This window comes from Canis aureus, chromosome 13 (genome assembly GCF_053574225.1).
Source record: "Canis aureus isolate CA01 chromosome 13, VMU_Caureus_v.1.0, whole genome shotgun sequence".
NCBI classification, from domain to species: Eukaryota; Metazoa; Chordata; class Mammalia; order Carnivora; family Canidae; genus Canis; species Canis aureus.
Genome location: NC_135623.1, coordinates 55,075,841 through 55,102,965, shown reverse-complemented (window position 1 = coordinate 55,102,965; position 27,125 = coordinate 55,075,841). Strand labels below are relative to the sequence as shown.

Below are 27,125 nucleotides of genomic sequence, written 5' to 3'. Positions count from 1 at the left end.
GTTAAGGGATCACATCAAAAGGTCTAAATTTTACCAGTTAAGGAGGTATTCAACTCACAGCCAGTTGAGAGAACGGAAAGAGAAAGTTTGAACAATTATGTTGAACTAAGAAGAGATTATGTAAGTAGTGACTGAAAGGACTTTCAAGCAGTAATGAGAAACAAAAGATATATAACACGTTTAATGGACATAGTATGTGTTAACACACAGTTTGAATGCACAGTAATAATTAGGGAGCAATATTTATGAAAAAGTCTACTCTCAAATGGCTTTTTTTGTACTTAACGTGTCTTTTAAGTATATCCTCCAAATATTCTTTTTAAAGAATAGAAACAGTAATTTATTTTGGATAGTTAACTTGGAGGCAGATATATACACTAGAAGGGGTTGTGTCTCACATTATTTAAGATTTCTTTTACACTATTATCTGTGATACACATAGGATCTCATGATACCATGACATATTTCCCAAAGGACAGTCAGTAGACCTTCAATAACTAGATATAGAGTTTAACTTAACGAAGGTCTATTTACAAGGAGCTGTACCTATGATAAATTTGTCTTCTTTTGTACCTATGATAAATTTGGTCAGTTAAGTAGAAGAGGCAAGATGACAATTTTACTAACATGTTTACTAACATCCCAATCAGAAGGAAAGAAATGGGTGGAGGGAATCAAGATAGAGTGGTTTTTGCTGCTAAGTTTGGTTACTTTTTTCTGGGAGAAATTAAAATTGAGAGAAATATGTAGTGACATAATGGCCTCTGAATTAAAAATTGTCCTTGTTACTCATATTTTGTTAAGACTATTTCCAGGTCAATCAAGGAAGCACTATGTTACTTTAATAGTCCTCAAGATGGATAGAGTGAAATAAAATTAAAAACATCAAATCATAAGGAAGGCTCAGATACCAAAGATCCATTTGAAGAACAACTATAATATTCAGCTGTGTACTGATATGACACCAATATATGTTTGAGAAAAAGATGATAAATGCCCAATATAAAATAAAGGAATTCAAACAATATTAATATACTTGTCCCCCTTATTTTTTAGCCATAAAAGTCTGTTCACATTAAATCTAACTAAAAATAGGGACACCTGAGTGGCTCGGTGGTTGAGCATCTGCCTTTGGCTCAGGGTGTGATCCCAGGTCTAGGGATCGAGTCCCACGTTGGGTTCTCTGCAAGGAGCCTGCTTCTCTCTCTATGTCTCTGCCTCACGCTCTCTCATGAATAAATAAATCTTTTTAAAAAATCTAACTAAAAATAGATTATAGACTAGTAAATAGTAGAGCTGGGATTCAAATGCTAGTGTTTTGACTTTGGAAACAGTGATTTCATCCACTATGCTGCCTCCCTAAAGTGGTGATATCCAGAAGACTGGTGTGTGTGTGTGTGTGTGTGTGTGTGTGTGTGTGTGTAAAAATATGAGGGCTATCTCATCCTTTGTTTTATTCATATTTTTAATAGACCTAAATGCGTCACTGAATGTCATTAGTTTAAAAAGTGTGGAAGAGTACATGGCAGCATTTAGGAGTGGGGGGAAAGCCAGCATCGGTGAGGCTTTGCATTATATTCAGAGGACCATAGAATTTGAAAGCTATCACAGAAATTTTAGAGTTATTTAGTACAACTCCCTCATTTTACAGATGACTAATAAATGTCCAGAGAAGTTAATTCACTTAGGTTTGATTGATTATTTGGTTGATTGGTTGGTTAATGGCGGAGAAAGGATTGTTGTTTGGAAAAGCTCTGTTAGAATTGAAATTTTTTTAAAGTATTAATAAAGAATATTTTGTTTGCTTCAGGCTCTCAAATACGAAAAAAGCCAGGTATATTTTATAAAAACATAAACTTGAGGCCAGAGTATCTGGATTTGAATATGATTTGAACATTCCTAGTTACATAGCTTGGGGCAAGTTTTCAACTTTTTGTGCCTCCATTTTTATCCATAAAATGGGGATGGTAATTTTATAGGTTTATTATAGGTTTGAATCAAATAACATATGTATAGCACTGAGAACAATGTTTGGCACTCACGAAGTTAAGTTCTTATTATTTTTAGTAAATGATATTCCTGAGTCTGCTTATCATTTCATTTTATTATTCTAAATAGAGAACTTTTTGTTTTTTCTCTCTCAGGACGGAGTTACAATGACTTAAATCAGTATCCAGTGTTTCCCTGGGTCATCACTAATTATGAATCAGAAGAACTGGATCTTACCTTGCCAAGCAACTTCAGAGATTTGTCTAAGGTAATTTTTCAGAAATCATCTGAAATACAGCTATCTTACATATAACAATAAATTTGATTATCTTTAACTTTCACATTACTTTCTAAAAATCTTTTTAATATAACCATAAGTTTGGGCAGCCCCGGTGACTCAGCGGTTTAGTGCCGCCTTCAGCCTAGGGCATGATCCTGGAGTCCCAGGATCAAGTCCCATGTCGGGCTCCCTGCATGGAGCCTGCTTCTCCCTCTGCCTGTGTCTCTGCCTCTCTCTGTGTCTCTCATGAATAAATAAAATCTTTAAAATATATATATATAACCATAAGTTTAATATATTTATCTCTTAAAATGTATTTTCACTTTCTCAAAGTGAGATTAATTTTTTAAAAAGGCATGATAAAGTTGGTTAACAGTTAAAAGTATTTACAGTTGTATTCTTTTACCCATATACATTTAGGAAGATATTATTCTAAAATATTCTTTAAAGGGTATTAGTAATTGATAAAGCATATGACTAAATCATGAACACTTCTCACCAGCACTTTCATGGAAAGACAAGTACCTATACACTACTCCAAGTGTCCTCCCTGGTTTCTTTGGTACCTTTTACCCTTGTCCAGTCCATCCCTCACTACCACAAAAATGAATCATTTTTAAATCTAATTTTGAATTATGTAAATCTAGTGCTTAAACCTTTTTTGACTTACAATTATTCTGAATGCAGAATTATTCTTTCCCAGTTCAGAGTTTTGCTTCCCTGCTTTTAATGTCCATCTCCTTCTTTGTAAGTGGCTGACTCTAGTCCTATAGGTTACCTCCTCATAGAGACCATTACTGTTTAACTTCCCTGATATCCTGCTCTCTGTTTCTTTCATAGCACCTAAAATTACCTGCATTTTATATATCCTTCTACTTTTTGGTTTTGGTTCTTCTTATCTCCCCCCATTAAACTCCATATGAGAGTGTTCACCATTATTTCTCCCGTGCTTAGTACAGAGCATGCCATTCACTAAATGTGCTAAATAATAAAATATATAAGACATTTACCCTAACTTCTAAAATACTAATATTAACTTTAATTGTTTAAATGTAAAACATAAATAAGCAAAAATTACTCTTTATTTACCAAATATCAATAAGGAATGATGACGGGATCCCTGGGTGGCGCAGCGGTTTGGCGCCTGCCTTTGGCCCAGGGCGCGATCCTGGAGACCCAGGATCGAATCCCATATCGGGCTCCCGATGCATGGAGCCTGCTTCTCCCTCTGCCTGTGTCTCTGCCTCTCTCTCTCTCTCTGTGACTATCATAAGTAAATAAATAAAAAATTTAAAAAAAAAAATAAATAAGGAATGATGACATTTTATATTTATATACATATATATACACACACACACACTCTCTCTTTTTTTTTTAACTTTCTAAGTATTTTCCCATACCTGAAGTTCAAGAACTTTCCTTATCTGTCCTTATCAATAAATAGAATATCCTGAATCATCATTGTGATATAGAATAGTTATATTTCTTATTAGCTTTTTATCATAGAGATTTTCAAGCAAATATAAAAGTAGACAAATTAGCATAATAAATTTACATCAATCAGTTATCCTGCTTCAATAATTATCAACTCATGGTTACTCTTATTTTTATATTCATTTTCTTTCTGCCTTCTCATTTTACTCTGAAGCAAATCCTAGACACTATATCATTCTATTTATAAATATTTCAATAGTTACTTCTTTTTGAACTATGGTCCCTTCTTAAAGCATAACTATAATACTATTTTCAAACCTAAAATATTAACAATAATTTCTTGATATCATCAAAAGCATAATAAGTGTCAGATTTCCAATTGAATTACAATTTGATAATTTTTTTTAGTGTGTTTATTCAAATCAGCATCCAAGTAAGGACCACACAATGCAATTGATACTAAATAAGTCTTAAGTCTCTATTCTATAAGTTTCTTTTTTGATTTTTCTTTCTTTCTGATTTATTAGTTGAAGAAATATATTCTTTGTCTTACATCTTTTCTCAGTGTGGATTTTGCTTATTGTGTCCCTGTGGAATAGTCTAACAGGTTTCTTCATCTTCTCTATTTCTTATAAATTGGTAGTTGGTTCCAAAGGTTGATAGAAATCAGATTGGATATTTGTGGCAAGACTGCTTCATAGGAAGTTTTTGCATTCTTCTGTCAGAAAGCATGTAATATCTTCTTTACATCTCTTTTGTGACATATTTGCCATTGATATTTAATTCCTGAATTCACTAGTTCTGTAATCATTGCACAGTCATGATTTACATTCTCTCACTTTAATTTCACTTATTATTATTAAGAATCATTCTAGGGACGCTTGGGTGGCTCAGTGGTTGAGAGTCTGCCTTTGCCTCAGAGTGTGATCCCGATGTCCTGGGATTGAGTCCCCCATCGGGGTCCCCACAGGGAGCCTGCTTCTCTCTCTGCCCATGTCTCTGCCTCTCTCTCCCTGTGTCTCATGAATAAATAAAATCTTTAAAAAAAAATCATTCTATAACAGGTTACTTCCCTTCATCTGCTATGAGGTTATTCAGTGGTACATTGCATTGGGAAGGCAAAAAAAGGGTCCCTGGGGTGGTTCAATCAGTTAAGAATCTGACTCTTGGTTTACGTTCAAGTCATGATCTCAGGATGGTGTGATCCAGCCCCTTGGGCTCCGTGCTCAGTCCTGAATGTGCTTGAGATTCTCTCTCTCTCTCTCTCTCTCTGCCTCTCTCCCTGCTTGCACACATGGTCTCTTTCTCTAAAATAGATAAATAAATCTTTTTTTTTTTTTTTTTTTTAAAAAGGAAAGGCAGGATAAAAGTTTGATTTTTTTTCTCTTTTTATAGCATTTTTCAAAACAGTGAACTGGTTCCTAACACCCTCCAATGGTACCTAACTTTCTAAAAAGCATCTTTGTGAACTCACAGCCTTAAATATATATGATGTTTCAATTCATTGCAGTTATTATTTTCATTGATGTTCATTCAGTTCCTACTTTTGACCACAGGGAGCTTTTTAAAGTCATTTTGATACAATCTTAATTGTCTTTGTTAACTACCATGTTCTCTGGTCTGACAGAGTGCCTTGGTCTTAACCCTTATATTTTCTGGCCCAGTTCTAGAATCATCTGTTTTTTCTGCTTCTCTAAGATCACCTTGAGAACATGCCCCTAATAGGGCCGGGTTAACCTGCTAGAATGATGTGACTAGCACATGGAGAATGGCTAGATTGTCCTATCAGCAGCCACATTAAACAAGCCAGCACTCAGCTGACCACAGACACATGACTGCGTGTAACCAAGAGCAGCTAAATCTGGCCCAGAATACAAGAATTTCCCAGGTGCCTCATTGACTATGAGGAATAATAGATGGATAAATTGTTGTTTTGTGGGGGTTTTGTTTTGTTTACAGAAAGGAAAGCCTTACTTACATTTAGGTATTGTATTTGTTCTAAGACCCTATAATATTTCACTGGAATCTGTAGAATTCTCTAATCTAATAATGAAGGATTATGTATTAGCTCAATTTGTATAGTGAGTCGTACAGTAGGTCAGTAATAAAAACTTGCCAACTCTTTAATTCTCAGGCTATTTTATCCTACTGTCTTTCCATTATTTTATGTACATAAATGTAAAAATCTATTTCACTAGTTTGTTAAAATGTAAAATTTGCTTTACGGAATAAATTACATTGGAATAAATAAGCTTTCTAGAGTTCTAGAAGAATTTTCTTTAAAAATTTTTTTTTAAACTGGGTTCTTCAGTTTGGATTTCTATTTAAGCATAGAGCTTAAGATTTCTTTTGTTCTTTAGAGGATTTTTTTGGTAGGCTTTTCAAGATCCAGTGGGTAGTAAGATGGATTGTGAACAGGGTGCGTGTTTCTGTCTTGATAGAACAGCTACTAGTGATGATAAGTGGGAGGCTATTTGGATATTTCTGCTGAGGCTGTATTTCTGTTTTCTGCCATTATTGTACCTTAATAAGAGCTCCTGTAACCCTGTTTCCTTTTCCTACCACTGTTCTTTGCCAACTGCCTCTATTCTCTGTCTGTTCTCTTGGTTCTCTATCCCACTAAAAATCTTATATGACTAGAGGAAAGCCTCCAAAGCAGTTTACTTATTTTATTTAATGTAGGCTATATGGTTTTTTCATTATGAGACTTCATTAAAGTAATATCAGCAAAGTCCCACAATGGATCATTTGCTAGCCAAATAGAATCTCTTACTAAAATTGAATTTTATTTATGTGTTAACAGCTATTTCTAAGAAACTTGCCAAATACTTTTGTTGGGTGGCTAAAATACTGTTTTAATTAATGCCTTTGTAATTTATATTCTGTAACAAATAAGGCTGTTTTTATGCCCAACTAGATGACCAATAGTAATTTTGCTCTTTTTATTTTGTTAGATTTATAAAACTAGTAGGAGGGCCTTAAACCTAAAAAAATTGCTTCCATTGGTCTATCCAATATGTCCATATCTAGTATATAAGGCATAAAAATATAATTTTGATGATTTAGTGCCTTTAATTGTAGTAGTGGCATCCATTTTTATATTTTGCAAGATTTTGTGAAAGATTTGTACATTGGGCTGAGAAAATAGTATTAATGAAGAATGCTATCAACAAGAACTAAAGGACACACAATTTAATTGTGAATAGTAGTACAATTAACCAAACCGGGCTGAGAAGAAGTGGGAAGCTCTAACACTCAGCCACATATCTTATAATTTATAAAGCAGCAGTAGTTCAAATGCTGTAAAAGTCATTCAAGTTCAAGAAAGTGGAATTCTAGTACTAATATTTCATTAAATATTGATGGAAACAAGTGAATTTGGAATTAACTACATTATTTTAAGTGAAATAAACATGTTAGATTTTTGAAAATTGTGCTTTGCATCTATAAAGTAGTAGTAATTATTTACTTTATAAAAATATCTCATTCCTTTTGGCATTAAAATTTTCCATAATGTTTACAAAAGTGTGATTCAATTTTTAGGTATCTGTTTATACACATATTTCAATGACACATCTCATACATGCGTTATATCTATATGAATAATGATTATAAAATAATTATGTTACAGTTTTTCCATAGTATACATTTAGCAAACATTGCTATTTGTTTAAATTTGTGAAATTATAGAAAACATTCTGTGCAAAGCTTAATTTAAAACATAAACAGATCTCCCCATTCTTTATTAGATTATATACCCCAACTGGCTTTTAAATGTATTGAATTATTTATGCATATTTATGTCCATTTAATTTTCTCAATGCTGTTTTTCAAGAGAGTTTTAGCAGCTTTGATGCTAAGCTACAATTTTACTTGGTAATTTCTTCCATGTTGCGCAGGGAATTTTCTTTCTGCAGCTGAATTAATATAATTAACACCCTTTTTCCTGTATTATTTTTCTGATCATTCTTTGTGAAAAGGGTTCAATGGAAGATGTAAAAATTGTCTTCCTGAAGGTATAAACTTATATTTTATGAATAATATATCCTTATAATAATTTCAAATTAGTATTGTCAGTCTGTCAGTCTGTTGAGAAGATCAAATATAGTCTATATAGAAGATCAAATAGTCTGAAATTCTGATGAAAATTAATTTTTTTATATACACATCTTGAGAAAGTCCTCATTTTACATAATGGTTTAATTTATTCTTTCAAAGCTGAAAAAAGGGATGAATTTTTAAGTTGATTTTTTTTCCTTCACTTCCTCATGTGTTTCATCATTGTTCTACAATTCTGACTTATGAGAAGACAAATCTAACCATTCATGGATTTGCGAGTGACATTAATCTATATTTTAAATATAATTAAGACAGGGATGTATTTACAAAATGTCATATGATAAAAAAAAATTATGATGGCAGAATGTTTCAGTACCAGGGCTTTCTTTGTATATTAGGAAGATTTTCTTTGCCACTTTGATTTTTTTTTTCCCCTTAGTAGGAAATTGATTGTGTAAACCAGTTTTCTAAGAGAGGAAAACCCAGATAACCTGAGGCAATTATTTCTCTCTTAATTGACCAATGTAATTATTTTGGATTATTTGATATGTATATGTATCACAATCTGAATACCTATTCTAAAAATTCAATTTGTTCTTACATTGAAATGAAGCTGATAACTATTAGCTTCCAAATGAAAACTTCGCTATAGATTTCAGATGGTAGGAATATGCCACTTTATTATTGCTAACTAAATTTATTGAGTACTTACTTTTTGTCAGGCCCTCATCTAAGTGTATTACATGTGTTAACTTTTTTTAACCCTCACAAGCCCTCATAGGATGGGCAACATTATGTACTGTGTTTTACAGAGACAGAAACTGAGGCACTATGAAGTTAAGCAAGTTGTATAAGGTCACACAGGTAGTGGCTAGCATCAGAATTTAAAAATTAAGCCCATGTTTTTCAAACTTCAGTTTACAACTAACATTTTAAAAAATGAATAGAAAATTTTAAAAAGTAGTGAATATAGAACAAAAACCCAAAAACCAAATAAACAAAAAACAGAATCAGACCTATAAATGTAGAGAACAAACTGATGGCTGCCAGAGGGGAAGGAGGTAAGGGTTGGGCAGAATGGGTGCAGGAGAGTAGGAGGTACAAACTCCCAGTTATGGATTGAATAAATCAAGGGGATAAATGGCACAGCATAAGGAATTTAGTCAGTGATACTGTAATAGCATAATAGCATGTATTGGAACAGATGGTACCTATACTTGTGGCCAACTAGCATAATGTATAAACTTGTCAAATCACTACATTGTATACCTGAAATTAAAGTAATATTGTGTGTCAACTACACTGAAAATACATAGGTATCATAGAGAAAAAATGAAAAGAATGACATGGTATAACATAAAGAAAGAAAATATCAATGTACATTATATATGAATCTTTGACCTAAGCTGTGTATGTTTGGGTACGTACATGCGTGCACTGGGTAATGGTTTGTTTTTTTTTGTGTTTTTTTTTTTTTGGGGGGGGGGTGATGGTTTAAAGTGACATATTTCTTACTAAAAGTTTGGGCCCAGAATGTTTGAGAAGTACTACAGTGTGCTACACTGCCTCTACTTTTGGCATCAATTTCTGAGTCTGTTTTAATGTTACTTTGTCAAGTTGCCTTTTACTGATTATGCTGAAATACATGGTAAAATGTAACCAGCATTCCACTGCTTTAAAAAAGAAAGCTTCTCCAAATTACTCGTCTTCATGTGTTTGTTCCAGGTTTTCTCTAAGCTTTTTTTGACTGTGCCTGTTTTATGAAAAACAATGTTTGGCTAAAACTGTTGAACCCATATATTGAATTTATATTTTCATTTGTTTATTGACTATTATTGCATGCCAGAGACTCTTAGTTTCTGGAAATTCAAAAGAACAAGGTAGTTACTATCCTACTAAAAAAAACTGAAGATTGGGGTGAAAAAGTGGTAATGGCCAGATATAAGCAAGTGTTTTATTTTTTTAAATAATTAGAGCTCACACTCTTAAAATGAAGGAAAATACTAAAAGAGGGAGTTTGAGGTAGAGGGAAAAAGAAAAATCATCCATTTTTCAGCTTTACAGTGGAAGAACAATGTAAACTGTTCTTTTGGTTCCAGTGCAGAAACAAGGGAAAGTAAACATTAGTGTTCAAAAATGAATCTGTACCACGATTGTCTGATTCTTCCTTGCAGTTTAAGAATCCAGGAAGAATTTACTGTAATCATATCTTCAAACTGAATTTTAAGTTTTGGTCCAAGCTCTAATAAATCATAGGGTTGGTTTTTTTTCAACCTGTGTTAACAATGCTGTTCCATTCAAAACTCTTAAACTAGTAGCTTCCCGCCCTAGTATGGGTCAAAATGTTTCTAAAGAGTAAACTTGCAGATAGCTTAAGAGAACTGAGTAACAAAACTCTCTGAATTTGCTTATTTTCTGATGAGTTGCTGTTATTTGTCCTTAGTATTTATTGTTTCTTTTCTCTCCTAGTTTTAAGGAAAAGTAGGTGATTTTCTCTCTCTCTCTCTCTCTTTCTCTCTCTCTCTCTCTCATTTATCTTTTACCATTTGCTTGTGTATTTTTATATGTGAGATATTTCTCCCTAACACACACATTTAATATACAGCATTTGTCTTGACCTGGAATTGACTACCGACATTTAACTGTTGTTGATCAGACAGCACTTCTTTATCTCTTTAAGTTTTAAGTGCTGTTTCTGACGAATGCCAGTCCTTTTAGTCCTGCTCTGCAACAGATATACCGGGAATCAATATACCATCTAGATGTCACAGAGGGAAAAGAACACTCCTTTGGCAGGGGGGCTGGTGGGGGGACATATTGTTTAAATATGATAGGTGTTATAACCTTGATTTTTTTTTTTTTAGATTTATGAGGCTTCAGTCAAACCAAAGGAATTTAAATTTTTTTAAAAAACCTTACAATATTACAACAGTAAATAATGGATCTTAAAGTATTTAAGTAAAATGTAAATAAAGAGAAAGAAATTAATAATTATCCCATGCTTGGATTTTTTTTTTTGGCTGATAAAATATATTTAAAATATTTTAATCTTGGCAGCAAATATGGATGTGCTGTTAATATGCCACGTTGATGTTGAGGATTTTGATATGAATTATATCCCTTGCCTTAGGGAGTTTACAGTCTAATCAGCAAAAGAATGATATGGGGAAAGTTTAGGTTACATTTGTTAGATTGTGAAGGAAGCCCTAGTAGGTGGCTTCCTATGTAAACAAATATTTTACATATGCTACCTCCTTTAATCCCCTCAACAATACTATAAGGAATGTGTTGCTATCTTTATTTTATAAATCAGGAAATTGAGATGTAGTGAGGTTAAGGAAGTCTCCAAGGTCACACATTTTCCAAGTGTTAAGGCTGGGATCTCAGTTCTGTCCCTGTCAGTGAACTGTTTCACTTTAAGAATAAGTAGAAAGAGTATTTTAGATTGAACACTTGGATTTCTGTCCACTTCTTTCCAAAATCCAACCACTCTTTCCTTTATCTTGGCAAAAGGGAAAAGGTATACTTTTTGGAGAAATTATACCAGAGAAGGTTCTTGTTTGAGAACACCAAAAACAGCAGAGGAGGGGTTGATGGGAAGGAATGGAAAACAGGAGGATGAACTGAAAACTTTAAGTACCGAATAGTGAAGACCCCCCAGAACCCTTGTGCTGTCATGCTATCAAAACCCTGGCAGCGAGGCTTACTCAAGCCCTACGCTGTAAGACAGAAGATTGTATTACTCTTTGGACATATTGACTGGCGCAAAAGGAAAGACCTAAAAAATGTTAACATTTAGTGATCCCACTTGGAGCCCACCTGATTTTCTTTCAGTGAAGTCTTGTCAGCTCATAGTGCTTCTTAGGCTTAATGTACTCCAGTCAGCTCTTTTATGCCTCATTCTAAAATAAGGGTACAGCCAAGCACTAGCAAACATTTAAAGACAGTCTCTAGTCTGAAAGATGACAAAGAATAACAAACAAGAAATAGAAGAAACAAAGACATTTTAGGAAACAGAAGAAGCCTTAAAAACAAAATCAAAATAAATATCCTCACAGAGGTAATAGAAAACTGTCACATTAATAGAAAAAGGGACATGATGCTACAGAGAGTAGAATGTTAGTGCAGATGAGTTTTTTTTTCTTTTCTTTTTAAAAAAGATTTATTTATTTATTCATGAGAGGCAGAGACATAGGCAGAGGGAAAAGCAGGCTCCCTGCGGGGAGCCCAATGTGGGACTCAATCCCAAGACCCCGGGATCACAAACTGAGCCAAAGGCAGGCACTCAACCACTGAGCCACCCAGATGCCCCCATGCAGATGGTTTTTAAGAGATACATCAAAATGATACAGGAAAATAGTCTAGAAAGATAAAATTAGAGGACTAGAGTAGGAAATCTTTGGATTAAGATAACACATTATATCAGTCTGCTTCCATTTATTAGTAAGAGACCTTTCTCAATTACTTAATTGGTAATGGTGGGGGGCCTTATGTAGCAAACTGCTATTAATATATTTTTACATATAGTATTATGTAGTTGTATGATACTGAAGAAAAATTTTAATGGGTACACTGACCTTCTGAAACTTTAAATTATTATTTGTTCAGTGTGATGTATTTAGTTTAAAATAAGGTTGTGCAACTGTTTCCTCAACCTGTAAAATAAATTCAGCAAACTGTGAACATATATATGTGTATATGGAGGGAGGGAAAGAGGTTGTGGTAGATTTACAATATTTTCTGAAGTTTTGTTTTTAAATCAGGAAAACAATCTGTTTTGTGTAACCTTTCTTTAAAACTTACCTTTGTTAAGTATTAACATTCCATATAACAGATTTGGTTTTCTACTAGGAGCTACCTTCTAGTAGAAGTTTTAAATGACTCTAACAGAGGTTAACCTTACACTTAATTTAAGCAGCCTTCAATGACATTGTTTTTTAACATTGGTCAGAATATGATAAACTGAAGTAACTGAAATGGATTGTGGTTAATATTACTGTCAGGGTGATGAATAATCCTGACATACACCAGCAACACACTGCCAGTCAGTAATCCTCAAAGTGAAGTATTTATTCTCTAGTCATCTGAAGTTACTGTGGTGTGGAGTGACCATTCATTATTATTTATAAATGAATTGTTTTATTTACACAGCATTGCCAATTTTATCCCTTAATACTTCCTGTTTTCTTAGTTTAGTGCTGGGTGTACTCACTTGGGTAGGATCAGAGTGGGGAACATTTACCTACCATGAATTTACATAAAGATTGTTTTCAAAACACCTAGAAATTGGGTTGTGTTTTTTAAAGTTTAGCAAATACTGGTTTATAGTAACAATAAGGCTTATAGTAAGTTATACTTCTGATTTCAGAGTGTGTGTGTGTGTGTGTGTGTTGTGTGTGTTTATAGAGCTAAAATGTAGGAAGACATTTCAAAAACCTGCATATTTGTAGCTTTCTTTATATACTTATATGTGTCAACTTCTCATTCTTATATTTCCCTCTGATACTCAAAACTTACTTTTATGTGAATATGTAGTATGTTTGGGGGGGCAGTTATTACTTTTTTTTATTTCTGGTATAATTGACATACAACATTCTGTTTAAGGTGTACAAAATAGTGATTTGATATTTGTATATATCGCAAAATGATCTCCACAATAAGTCTAGTTAAACATCTGTACTGTGCATTTGGGTACAGTGGGTAAGGTAGTATCTTTTCTTATAGTCACATGTCCACATTCCTGTCCAATTCTTTATTCCAAAAGTCGACTTGAATTCAACATAAGCTTATGTTGAATAAGTTTATGTTTATTCAAATAACTATTAATTCATTGGTTAACTTTAATAGACATTATTCTGAGGACTGGCCAGGAACAAAAGTAAATGAAATAGTCTTTACTTTTTAAAGAGTTTTCTAACTGAATGTATGTTATATCTGAACCACTTATAGAGAATAATCTAATCAGAAACTTTATTTCTGTGTAACTTAATTTTAAAGTGTCCCACTTTTAGAAAAAAATTTTTAGTGTGAGTTCATAATTTATGATGTGAACCAAGTTTTTGGAAGTGGAAGAAGGAAAAATTCTAAAAGTAAAAAAACACTGGCTCAGTGTAAAAAGTAGAATAGATCATTAGTTACGTTTTTTAATGTGAGGAAGAAAAGAAAATCAGTTGTTTTACTTAGAAATATATTGTGTAAGGCTCCTTGCTGGCTCAGTCAGAAGAACATGCAACTCTTAATCTTGGAGTTGGAAGTTTCAGCCTCGTGTGGTGTATAGAGAGATTACTTTACAAAAAGAAAAACATATCCCATAAAACTGTATTAACTTACTTTAAAATGTATTTTGATTAAGTTGATAAATTAGGGAAGTTCTAGGTCTAGTGTGGCAAATTATTTGAAAATGTGACTGGTACTTTCTGGTAAATAGACAAGATGATCAAAAGACATTAGTAGCATTCAGAACTGTTCACGTCATTTACAACCCTGTTGTTTAATGCTCTTGATAAACTTGAGGTATCACCTTCTTTATTGCATCTTTGTAGGATTCTATCCTGGGTTCTGATTTGTTCAACAATTTCACTAATACTACAAATTGATCATCTAACTTGCTTTGCAGTAATTAAAATAAAAAAATTTAAATGATTTAAATTTTAAAAATTTAAATGATTTTGGCATAATGAAATACATGATATATTTGAGTGAAATATAAAGAAATAATTTGAAGTTTTACATTTAGTGTTAGAAATTTGTAGTACAAAAAACAGGAGGAAAAAACAAAGACTTTAAAAATATAAATATAAAACAAAAAGTTTTATTAATGGGAAGGAAGATCAAAATGTGGCATTTGTTCCTGACCGAAAGCCTCTGGTCACCTAAGGGGTAACTGTTTATTGCAAGAAGCCTGTCCATTCACCATGTACAAGAGACTATCTTACTGTAAAAGTTGAAATCTTAGTTGACTATGTGCTTGTTATTAAGCAACAGTTATTTGGCTTTTCTAAAAATCAATTGAGTCAAACATAATTAGTGTTGTACTCTTATATTGTGGTTTCTGGTATGACCTATTTTTAATCTGTAATATATCATAGGTACAAGGTAAGGGTTGAGGTTCGCTTTTTACAAATAAGTCCAATTCTTTCAACACTGTTAATTGAAAAGACTGTTCTCATGAAATGTTTTGGCACTTTTGATGGAAATAAGTTGACTCTATATGTTTAGGTCCATTTCTGAATTCTTTCTGCTCAATCAGTGTATCTTTTTTTATATCAATACCACAGTCTTGGTTACTGTAGCTTTAATAGTAAGTCAAAAAGTCAGGTCAGGCCCAACTATATCCCTTTTTTCAAAATTGTTTTAGCTATTCTTATTTCTTTCTTTTTTATTTAAATTTTAGAATCGGTTTATCAATCCTGCTGAGATTTTGACTGAGATTACATTTAATCGGTAGATGATTTTTGCCAAAAATTATAACTTAATAATACTGAATCTTTTAATACATGAATATGATATATCTTCCATTTATTTAGGTTTGCTTTAGTCTCTCTCTAATGTTTTGCAGATTTTGGTATATAATTCTTTCACATATTCTGTTCATTTATCCTTAAAAATTTCATGCTTTTTAATAGTTACAAAATTTTCAGTTTCAATTTTTTATTGCCTGTTTACAGAAATGCAGATGAATTTTGTACATTGATCTTGTGTCGTGCAACCTTGCTAGACTCAATTTTGCAACCTTGTAAACTTTTTGGACTTTCTGCATAAATAAATATAGCATCTCTGAAGGAATACTTACTGGATTAGACAGTGCTGACTAGAAGTGTTGAGAATGCCTTGTCTTTGGTCTTAGGGGAAAAGTATTCAGTGTTTCACCATTTTGTATACTAGCCATAGGTTTTTCATAGATGCCCTTTATTAGGTTGAGGAAGTTCCCTTCTATTAGTTTGTTGAAAGTTTTGATCATCGTTGGATATTGAATTTTGTCAGTTACTTTTTCTGAACATAAATAATCATAGGTTTTTCTGTTTTAGTCAAAATGGTAAATTTTATACTGGTTAATTTTGGATTCATTACTGAGATAAACCACACTTGATCATGAAATATAATCCTTTTGGATTTGATTTGTTAATATTAGCTTGAGAATTTTTGCATCTGCGTTCATGAAGGATATTCGTCTATAATGTCCTTGTTTAGTTTTGCCATCGGGGTAATGCTGGCAGAATAAAATGAGTATTAAAATTATTCCTTCTTGTTCTGTTTCCTGGAAAGTATGGTGTAGAAAGTACTTCGTCATTAAAATTGTAGTGGAATTCATTAGTGAATCCATTTGGGCCAGGAGTTTTATTTCTGGGAAGGTTTTTTAAAGCTTCAAATTAAATTCATAGATACAGGTCTATTTATGTTACCTTTTTGTTCTTCAGTGAGCTTTGGTAGTCTGACTCTTTCACAGAATTTGCTTATTTCATCCTTTATTATTCATTTTCGTAGTTTTCTTTTTTCTTTCTTTTTTTTTTACAAGGTCCAATCAATATTGATATATTATATTTTCATTTTTATTTCATTCAAAATCTTTTCTAGTTCTCCTTGTGACTTTCTCTTTGATCCATGGATTATTTAGAAGAGATGTTAAATTTACACAGGTTTGAGGATTTTTCAGACATCTTTCTCTTATTGATTTTTAGTTTAATTCCATTATGATTGGAGAATATGCTTTATATAATTTTCAGTTTTTAAAATTAGTTATAATTTGGTTTATGGCTCAGAACATGATCTGTGTTAGTTAATGCTGTCTGTATATGTCCTTGAAAAAATACATATTTTGTTGTTAGGTAAAGTGTTCTATACATGTCCTTTACAACCAACTAGATAAAATTGGTTGATAGCCTTGTTCATATCTTAGATATCTTTACTGATTTTCTACTTGTTCTGTTGATTACTGAGAGGGAGTATTGAAGTCTCCAACTACAATTTAGATTTGTCTGTATATTTTTTCATTTCTTTCATTTGTTTTATGTATTTGAATCATTTGTTTTTGGGTACCTGTTATTAGTTGAATTGCATCTCCCAAAACGATATATTGAAGTCCTCACAAGTACTGAGGTACCTGTAGATGTGACCTTATTTGTAAAGAGGATCTTTACAGATGTAATCAAGTTAAGATGAGGTTGTTAGGATGGGCCCAAATTCAATATGACTGGTGTGCTTACAAGAAGACGGAAGCACCATGTTCAGACAGACATCAAAGGAGTTAATACCATGTGGTGATGGAGACAGAGATTGGATTTATGTTGCCACAATCCAGGGGCCACCTTGGGCTCCAGGAAACGCAAGAGGCAGGGAAGCATCTTCCCTCTTGAGGCTTCAAAGAATGTGATTCTGCCATCAACTTGATTTGGGACTTTTTAAACTCCAGAACTATGAGACAAAACATTTCTATTGTTTTAAACCACTCAGTTTGTGGTGCTTTGTATCAGGAGCCCTAGGAAACTAATTTCAAATTGTTATGTTTTCTTGATAAATGGATCCTTTTGTCATTATGTAATGTCTCTCTTTATACCTGGTAATATTCCATGTTCTGAGGCCTTCTTTTTCTAATTTTAATATAGCCCTGACAGCATTATTTTATTATTTGCAGTATCTTTTTCTATTAATCTGCCTTAAAATTTACTTACTTTTTTCCTTAGCTGTGTCTATTCTGCATATAAGGTCATCAAAAGAGTTCTTCACTTCTGATTTTTGTTTGTTTCTAGCATTTATAATTGATTCTTTTTTATAGTTTCCTGCTCTGCTGAAGTTTCTCACCTGTTCATGTAAGTTTTCCAAATTTTCCTCTAGGTCTTTTAGTATGTGAATCATAGTTATTTTAAGTAACCTGTCTGATAGTTCCAACACCTGCATTATCTCTGAGACTGGTTCTTTTGATTGCTTTGTCTCTTCACAATTGGTCATATTTTTCTTAGTATTTAAAGCATCTCATAATTTTTGGTTGAATGCCAAGAGAGACTGGAATGTGAATACTATTCTATGCCCAGAAGTGTGGGTGCCTTTTCTTACATCAGGCAACTTGTACGGGCAGTTCAGTCAGCTAGACAAATAGGAGAGTTCAGTTGGGTTTCTCGTCATCATCGTTACTTGAAGTACAGCACAGACTTCACAGATGCCTTCAGTTCTTCCATTTGAATTTGTCTTAATCTGGGTCCTAGGGTGCTCGAGATTTTGTCTCAGTGCTCCTGCTCCACTCTCTGGCAGATCCTTTATGCCTGTGCCACTGAGGATTTCTCTCTACTCTCTTGCCTCTCCCCAGGAGTAGATTGCTGGTGCTCATTACTCAGTGCCAGCCTTATGATGGGGATAGGGCAACTCCTCCATTCTCCTGATCCAGCATCACTCTTAAGCAGACCCTGTGGGTCTTCCCAGCGTTCTTGCCTGTACTCTGCTGAACACCCACACTCTACCTTGTGTCTGGTAGGTTGCAGGCATGAGAGGTTTTCTCATCCCTCTTCCAATAGAAGCAGACCTCTCCTTTGTGTCAGTGCAGAATCCTGGCTCAAAGAGACTTTTTTCCCTTGCCCTAACTGAAAGGGCTTTTGTTTTTACTCTACCTCAGTACCAGCAGATATTTTCCTGGTCCTAGGGGCAATACAGACTTTCCTATCTCTCTTCCAGGCCCTAGTGATGAAAGTATTTGGTACCCCTCCCCCATCAGCCTAAGGGTTTTGATTCACTTTAATAGAGCGATTAGGGAAATGGTTGATATTTTGTGCCTGTCCTCCTTAATAGCAAGTCACACTCTATCCCTCAAAACTTTCTGATTGTCCAGGCCACCTTCTTTGTTTTTAGTGGCTCCCAATCCTTGCGAGTGTGCTAAGACACGCCAGTTGTTCCAAAGGTGAGGGTCTCAGTCAGCAGTACATGCAGGCTGATTGGAAGCCAGAGTTTCAGGCAGCAGCTTTTAAGGTTTGCAAGTAGACTTCTTTCAGGGAAAGACTGGGAGCTGGACATTGAGCCCCGGGGGGGGATATTCTATTAAAGAACAATTTGTTTGCTACAGTCCTGTGGGACCTTGTGAACACAAGCCCCAATGGCCATGAGAACAGGGTGATCAAGGGATACATCTTCTAGGTAGCAGACACAAAAACAGAAATGCCAAACCTGTGTACAAGCTCCTTCCCGGGAGATATTGGTGATTTGGAGACAGCTACCGGGAGAATGCAGAGATGGTGTCTGCTGGCTTCTCTGGTCTCAGAGGAGGATTGCAGTTCCTAGATATATGTTATATTAAGATCCTGACTCTCAGGCTGCAGCCTTTAACATGTGTATATAGGCCTCTTTCAAGGGAAGACTGGAGATTGGCATTTCTATCTGCCATCTCAGCGCTGAGCTCTGGGGAATAGTAAAGCTGAGTCCTCCTGAGCCTGGTAAGAACTGAGTTTTTGGTTTTGTATTTGTTATTGTTTTATGGTCTCATGGATGCAAGCCTCATTGGCTTTCAGAGCTAGGTGTTCTGGAGTGGGTGTGTGGGGGGGGCTTTCTCACAGGTGGCAATCTTAACTGGGGTGCTAGCTGATGGATCCAGAAGTCTTCTCTCCATAGGGAGAGGCTGTGAGTTTTGAGCTCCTTCCCAATTGTACGTTACTGTGTTGGAGGTGAGATTTATGGCGAGAGTGTCACAGCCTTTCCTACCTGTTACCATCTTGTTTGCCTGATGTGTAGCTCAGCTAGTTACAGGATTTCTTTCAGAGGGAATTGATCCACGTGTAACTGTAGATTCAGTTTTTCCATGAGAGGAAGTGAGTTCAGGAACCTCTTGTGTCATCATCTTGGACTTGAACGCCTTCATGGTCTTAACTGTTTCTTTAAGTGGAGAGATGAATCTATCTGAAAATGAATAGGCTTTCTAATATCAGCATTGGGTCTCTTGGGTTTGTCATTTTATAAGTACTTAAAATGTTTTTTCTTTGGCCTTGGATTATAAAATTGGGTTTTTATGGGGGGGGGGGGTTCTTCCAGGCATTCAGTTTAACACTGGCATTGGATTATGAAATTATTTTAATCAATTTCTGTGCCTTTCTCAAATTCAGATAAAAACCCATAGTAAAAATCACTTAATATGAGCTGTAGCTGAATAACATAGAACTGCAGAGGCTACTAAATCTACCAATGTGAGCATTTGAAATGATTTAGATTCTACATAGGCACAATAAGTAAAATGGACTGCTTTCTTTTTCCCAAGATATATTTGTTAAATTGAAATAGTATAGTGGGTATATGTTTAACACCACTTGCAAGAAAGTGTGTTTTCAAGGGATTAAAAACTGCTCTGGTACTTGAAAACAAAAGTGCTTATTTGTTAACTCTAAAAGCCACAGTAGTGTGCCAATGAAATTTTTTTCTTGACAATATTAAATAAAATGTAGAGTGTGTGAAGATAAGTGCCAAACCATTTCAGCCATATATAGCATATGACAAAATACCCTAAAAGCCAAGGTTGAGTAAAAATGCTGATCAGACTGTTTGTTATACTTGTCATTTAGATAAAAGAGCTGCTACAACTGACACAAAATAGTTACTGCACCCCCTAGCAGTGGCAACATTGCTTAAATGACAGAGGCTATTCGTTTATTTTCTTCTCTCCGCAGTGGGGGAAGAAGGCAGGTGGTAGAGAAGCACAGAATAAAATTCAATGACTTCTTTAAAAAGCTTTAGCAGCATAGGAAATTAAAGGCTCTTACTGGATTCATGGATGTAGATAAATAAATATAAAAGTTAAGAGAAAAGTAAAGCCATAAACTTTGGTGACAATATTTACCTTTTTTGTTCACTTCTTTTTAGGCTGTTTTTGCCAAGCATCTTTTAACATCCCCAAGCAAAATATCCTTTTTTTTTTCATTTATGGAATCTTCTCCTAAAGTAATATCCACACACGTTAGAGAAGCAGGGATAAAAGGATCGTTTCAAAGGATCTTTAATCTATACCTCCCATGAAAGCATTCTAATGGCTTTACAAATCTAGCACCAGCATTTTTATCAATCCACACAACCCAAATCATTCTAGGATTTGCTAGTCAATTTAGTTAGAATTTGGTACTAAATTTTGCCCCTGCCGCTGGCCAGGTAACCAATCATTAATTGTCGTTTAACTTCTCTGACTCAATTTTTTTTTTTTTTGCCTATGAGTTAGGAATGCTAATAGCTTTATATATTAAGAGGTTGTTGTGAATATGAGGTAATTTATGTAAAATTCTTAGAACCTTCAGTTATATCCGTTAAATAGTAGCACTGTCATCAGATAGAAGGACCCTTTAATCTGTATACCATATTTATTTCTTGTAATCTTCCAAATCAAATCATTATTCTCTAATTAGAAATGATCATCTTTTAGGATACCACATTTGCTAATAGTCCCTCCAAATCTTTCATCCTCTGAATTTGAAGTTTTTTGTTTAATCCATTCATGAATATTAGATCCCTTTTATTTAATAATAGTCATCCTCTCATCTGGCATTTTTATAACATATAACATTGGATTCCTTTAACATTGAGTTCAACCATTTTGTTATGTTGTTAGCTCTGATTTTGTCATGATTCTCTTTTAGTATCTATAGGCCTATCCTACTTCCAGGAAGGAAATGGGGGAGGGAGGAAATAAAACATCTTTTGCCCATGACCTCTTTAATGCTAGAGGACAGGCTTTATGTAATGATAGAATTAAAGGTTTCCAGTTTCCCAATCATACCAAATGAAGATGACATTGGTAGATGGCTTTAACCAGTCATCCAGATCCTAAGCAAGATCCTAAAACTAGTTATGCTCTTTTGCCTCCCCTTCCTGAGCCCCTTTTCAGTTTTGACATCTCTTCACCACTCTCCTATAACCACAAAATGTATCTTTTATGATACACTATCCTTTAGTGTTTCCAAAAGCCCTATTTCTGTGTCTTATACTCCAGAATGATTCTTTATTTTTTCTTTAATCTTCTCTTCTGTTTCTCATCCCCAAGATGTTAGATCTAATGATTTTCCAAAGAACGCCTTCACAGAATGACGTTAAAAAAAAAACTCTTTTGAGACTTGGATTTTAAAAGAGAAGTTTGTTAACTCAAGCAAATCTCTGCTTTGTTGAATTTGTGAGATTCCTTGCCAATTCCCTTCAACTTTATTAGTAACTATAATCATGGTCCATCAGTTTGGAACTTCACTTCTGAAAGGCTGATATAAATTAGAACAGTTCACATATAAATCTCAAAAGAAGGATTTATGTCAATCATGGTGGTAATAACAATTAGAATAACATTAATAGTAGCTACACTTGTCATGTACTCTCTTTGTGCCAGAATATCTGCTAAGCACTTTATATATATTATTAGCCTTTATGCCAACCTATTAAATAAATATCATATTTGAAAAATGGAAATATAAGAAATTGTTGAAATTAGGAAAAACAATTTGTAATTAATACAGCAATTTTAGATGGATAAAAAGACCCCAAGACTGGATTTTTGAATACTGAATTAGTGTCTCCTAGATTTGTGTTGACTTTGAATTAGGTAACTCAAGATATTTATTCGTTTTTAAAACAAGGATTTCTAGCTCGCGTGTTTACCATGATAATGTGTAATAATGTCTTATAAACTGCAAAGTGTGAGCTGGGGCTATTAATTAAATAACGTCAGGTAAGATTTCCTACAATTTTAAAAAAGAACAAACTTAGAATGTAACAGTCTTTTTACAGTTAACTGTTATGGTAATTAGATTAAAAAGTTTGTTATGTACCTTTGAAGGGGTCTGTGAATTCAAAGTTGTTTGTTCTTAATTGATGTAGTAGATTGTAATTTGTTTGACATTTCATATGTTTTTCATAGTAGCATTTGGATGCCCTATGGACTTTTAAAAAGTAATTTTGCCTTGTTTATTTTCTTGAGGTAGGGTAGTTCAGTTTATTGGGACTACTGTGTACTATTAGACTTCTGACAGATAATGCATGGTACTGTGTGTACCATTAGAAGATCATGATTTTTAATTACATTTCTAACAGACTCTACTAGTTTCATGAGGCTTGTTTAATTGATTTTTCCCCTTAAATATTATTCATCAAATAAGTTGCAAAATAGTAATAAATATTATTACGAATAATTTACTGTGTGCCAGGCACTGAGCTGGGCATTTCACATACAGTACTTTTGTTTCTCTACTAATGAGCAAAATTACTTCTCAAAGAAGGTAGTAAAAATATTTTTAATTATAACTTTAGAAAGTTTTATTTTGCATATCCTGTTATGGAAGGTATCATTAGTATTTGTCAAACAGAATACTTACCCCTCTACCACAGTTATCAGTTTTGCAATTTGTGAGATTAGAATATTCTAGGAATAGTGATTTTTTTCTATGTATACATTTTCAAGAGTATTGGCATACCTTTTTTTCTTTAGTTTGTTTTTTCCTACTTTAATTCAAGTTCTTATTTCCATTTTTCTCTAAGCATAGTGCTTCTGTTGGTAGTCCTGATACTCTGATGTTTAAATCATTCTGTTATTTGAACCACTTTTTATAATCTTGTGATTAAAGTTTTATTCTATAGATTTAAAAAATCTTATATAATTTTATTTGTTAGCTTTTTTCAGTTTTTAAGATTACTTTTCTATATCCTGGGCTATTTATTTGTACCTTGTTCTGACCTTGAATTGTACCTCTCTAATCAATACCTATTTTTTATTGATTTTTTTTCAGGAAGTTATGACCATTTTAAATGACCAGTATTTTCACTCTTCTTCCTTTAATCAGGTTGCTGATTTAAAAAAAAAATCTGTCAAGCTTTTATAGTTAAATTGTACAAAGTGCTAGGCATCTTCCTGAATTGCCCTCCAGTTGTTACACTTAATATACTGTATAAGTAAGAGAAGCCATCAGCATTTACTTTTAGTTCTTTTGCAGAGATGAATAAACATCTTGAAATGCTGATTTAGACAATGTTTTAAAAATGCTATGATGCACTTTGGTGTATGACTGACTCTTGCTTAGTTAAATGTTTTGCAGCATTATAACATAGTTGGATTCAGCTCATCTTTTAAAGCAGTTGTCAGAAAAATATGGGCCAGCATGGTAGAATGTATTAGCTCAATACATTGTCTCCATTTTATTATGAAGCTGCTGAGGAAGCTGTGATCTACAGCACTGTCATTACAGATCTATTGTTAGGACGGTTCCACAGTCTTCTTTGCACTGCCATTAATTTATAGCAGTAAACAATATGTAGCCTTCCAACTGCAGCAAAGCAGAATCTTTTAATGAGGTGGATGTTATTACCACAATAAATCAGTGCTTTCGCGTAATGTATAATTCAATGTGTGTATTCCCACTGTAACTTCTCTGAGTAAGCTGATAGTGTATCATTGTCATTGCACAGCTCCACTGGTCTTTTTTTTTTTTTAAACCTTCTTTTATTTGGGGACTTCTTTTTTATATGCTCACAAATAAATGTGGTATGTCTTGATAGCTGTCCTGTAGCAAGCTTCAGAAACCAACTGTAACAATAACAGCCAGAATCAATACTGTGGGTTCTACCTATATGGATCTCTGCACGATGCCATTTTTTTCTCAGACGCTAGTGAAATCAATCCTAATTGGTTTTAGCATTATATTCAAGAAACGTGATTCTATAACTATTGATTTTGGAGGTATACTCATTTGGAGAGTAATAAAAATAGGAGCAGATAAAGTGAATACTTAATATGCTGCAGAACTATACAAAAGGAGCATTGATTCTATTTTTAATTCACATAATTTGTCTTCCAATGATTTTATTTCTTCTTTCTTTCCTTTTCTATGGCTCAGTGTTTTAGGGACAACAACTAAAATACTTTTAAAGGCATTCCAAATTGGTTCTGTAACAAAGATTTCTTGGAGTCGCTGCCATTCTTAACTGGCATAAATTTAGTAAATCAGATTTAATTCTTCTATACAGAAAGTAATGCTTTAAAGGATGGTATTTTTAAATTAGTATACTATGATACTGATATAAAATAGTACTTGATGAAAGATTTTTTAAAATTTGCTTGTAAGAAAAAAAATGACAATATAAAATGTTGATTTGAACCAAACTATAGAAGGAGGACAGTGCTAAAGGTAAATAGTATTTAAAAATAGTTAACAATTTAAGAAGGATAGTGAAAATAATGAATTTAAAATGTTGCTTTAAGTCATATTAACATGAAAAGCAGTTTGAAAATAGTTTATGCTTCATTTTAAACACGGTATTTCTAAATACATCTTTTTAAATCCATATTTTAATTTATTTCAGTTTAGCATATCTCGCATAAATAATAAGAGAATGAGAATGAGTTATGACTTAAGGTAGTTGGTTTTAACATTCTTGGAGCCCTCAGACCTCTTTGAGAATCTTAATGCTCTGTATGTCTTCCTTAAGAAAAATGTACATGTACATAATCACAGAAAATTTTGCATACTTTTTAATGCAATTCCTGTATTCGCTAAATAACAATGTCCGCAGCAATAATAATGATACCAGATAACATTTAAGCTCTTACGCCAAGTAATGTTTAGGGGTTTTACAGGCTATTATTTCATTCAAACTTTACCCAATTCTGAAAGATAATCTTAATAGTATGCGGGGATCCCTGGGTGGCAGGGAAACGGCGCAGCGGTTTGGCGCCTGCCTTTGGCCCAGGGTGCGATCCTGGAGACCCGGGATCAAATCCCACGTCGGGCTCCCAGTGCATGGAGCCTGCTTCTCTCTCTGCCTGTGTCTCTGCCTCTCTCTCTCTCTCTCTCTCTCTCTCACTATCGTAGATAAATTTAAAAAAATAAAAATAAAAAAATTTAAAAAAAGAGTAATAGTATTCATTAAATGTTGTCAGGCATGGTTTGTAGGACTTTACATGTAATTACTCATTTTATTTTCCAAAACAATATTTGGACTGGATATTACTACTTTTCTAGTGAGCCCACATTCCTCAATGTGAGCCCACTTTGCTACACTGCTTTTTGGCACTCTGATGTAATGTATCTTTCTCTGGTATAAACTCATAATCTGTCTTCTGTTGTTTTTGTAATACACACACACACACACACACACTCTCTCTCTCTCTCTCTCTCTCTCTATTTATTTCAGGCAGGGATGTTTTTGTCCCCTAAATTCTGCTTTTACTCATACTGGTAGAAATTTTTAGATTTACATTTAATACCTTTTTCATTCAATCTCTTCCTTGTACTCCTCATTCGCTTCCGGTTTTATTACTTCATCCTCTTCTCAGAAGCTATTGTAAATTAATTCTCTACCATCAAGATTCTGTTTCTGGTTGTTGCTTCTAATTACTTAAATACAATTTTATAGATGCTTTCCAAAGTATTATATAGCTAATACTCACTTCATGTAATTGTCTTTATGAAAATGCTTGTTATGGGCTGATTAAAAACCAATATGCAATAGAAACTAGACTCCCTGAGAAATGACAAGTTTCTCTTGCCACTTACATGTGTATATTTAACTTGCATTAGAAAACATTTTTCCATCCACACTCTGAATGTAGCACTGTTTTAGTTTCAATAGTGTATACGTGTATATTTAAATTGATTTGTATACTTGTTAATAGGATGACATTTGAAAAAAGAAATAAAAGATGATTACATTTATGTGTTCTTGTTTTGTTTTGTTTCCTCCATTTTGGCAGCCAATAGGAGCTTTGAATCCAAAAAGAGCAGCATTCTTTGCAGAGCGTTATGAATCATGGGAAGATGATCAGGTTCCAAAGTTCCACTATGGTACTCATTACTCAACTGCAAGTTTTGTTCTTGCATGGCTGCTAAGAATAGTAAGTTCAATTTGAATAATAAACCATGAATAAATAAATTCAGTGTTGTGGAGAATGTGCAATGATTTAAAATTGTCAGCATCTTTTTTGAATGCTATATTTTTTTCATTGATTAGATTTCTAATATCTCTTTATCCCATTTGGTATGTATTTGACAACATGTTACTATAGAATAGACTTTAAAATTTAAATAGACTTTAAAATTATGTGAATATTTTCTTAAATTTGCCTCTTCAAATTGTTCATAAGATCCTAAATTGTAACATAGGTTATTTTCAAATGTAGTGTATTAAAATAAGAAGTAAATAAGATTTTCTTAAGATAGACATATATTCATGTATTTTAGAAACTTCAGTTGCTCCAAATGGAATAAGGTATGTTTGTAGATTACACCAAGGCTACTGGTATTGATAGTACATTGGTTAAACAAGAAATGTTTCTGTAAAATTGAAAGGTGATTCATCTACCAGAAAGTAATTTCTTTGGGAAAGCATTAGCAGCACATCATTAATTAAAGCTTGTTAGAAGGGTACAGGCAGA

The 27,125-nt window shown here is 33.6% G+C and overlaps 1 protein-coding gene across 11 annotated transcripts in view; it reads left to right on the top strand.

Annotated features, from left to right (window-relative positions):
• LRBA (LPS responsive beige-like anchor protein) overlaps nt 1-27,125 on the top strand; it is a 721,151-nt gene that overhangs the window by 540,394 nt on the left and 153,632 nt on the right. For all 11 annotated transcript variants that reach the window (XM_077846317.1, XM_077846318.1, XM_077846323.1 and 8 more), the window contains 2 exons: nt 2,145-2,257; nt 26,445-26,585. In XM_077846317.1, coding sequence (XP_077702443.1) covers nt 2,145-2,257; nt 26,445-26,585 — 254 coding nt within the window. The remainder of the gene's footprint in view (nt 1-2,144; nt 2,258-26,444; nt 26,586-27,125) is intronic.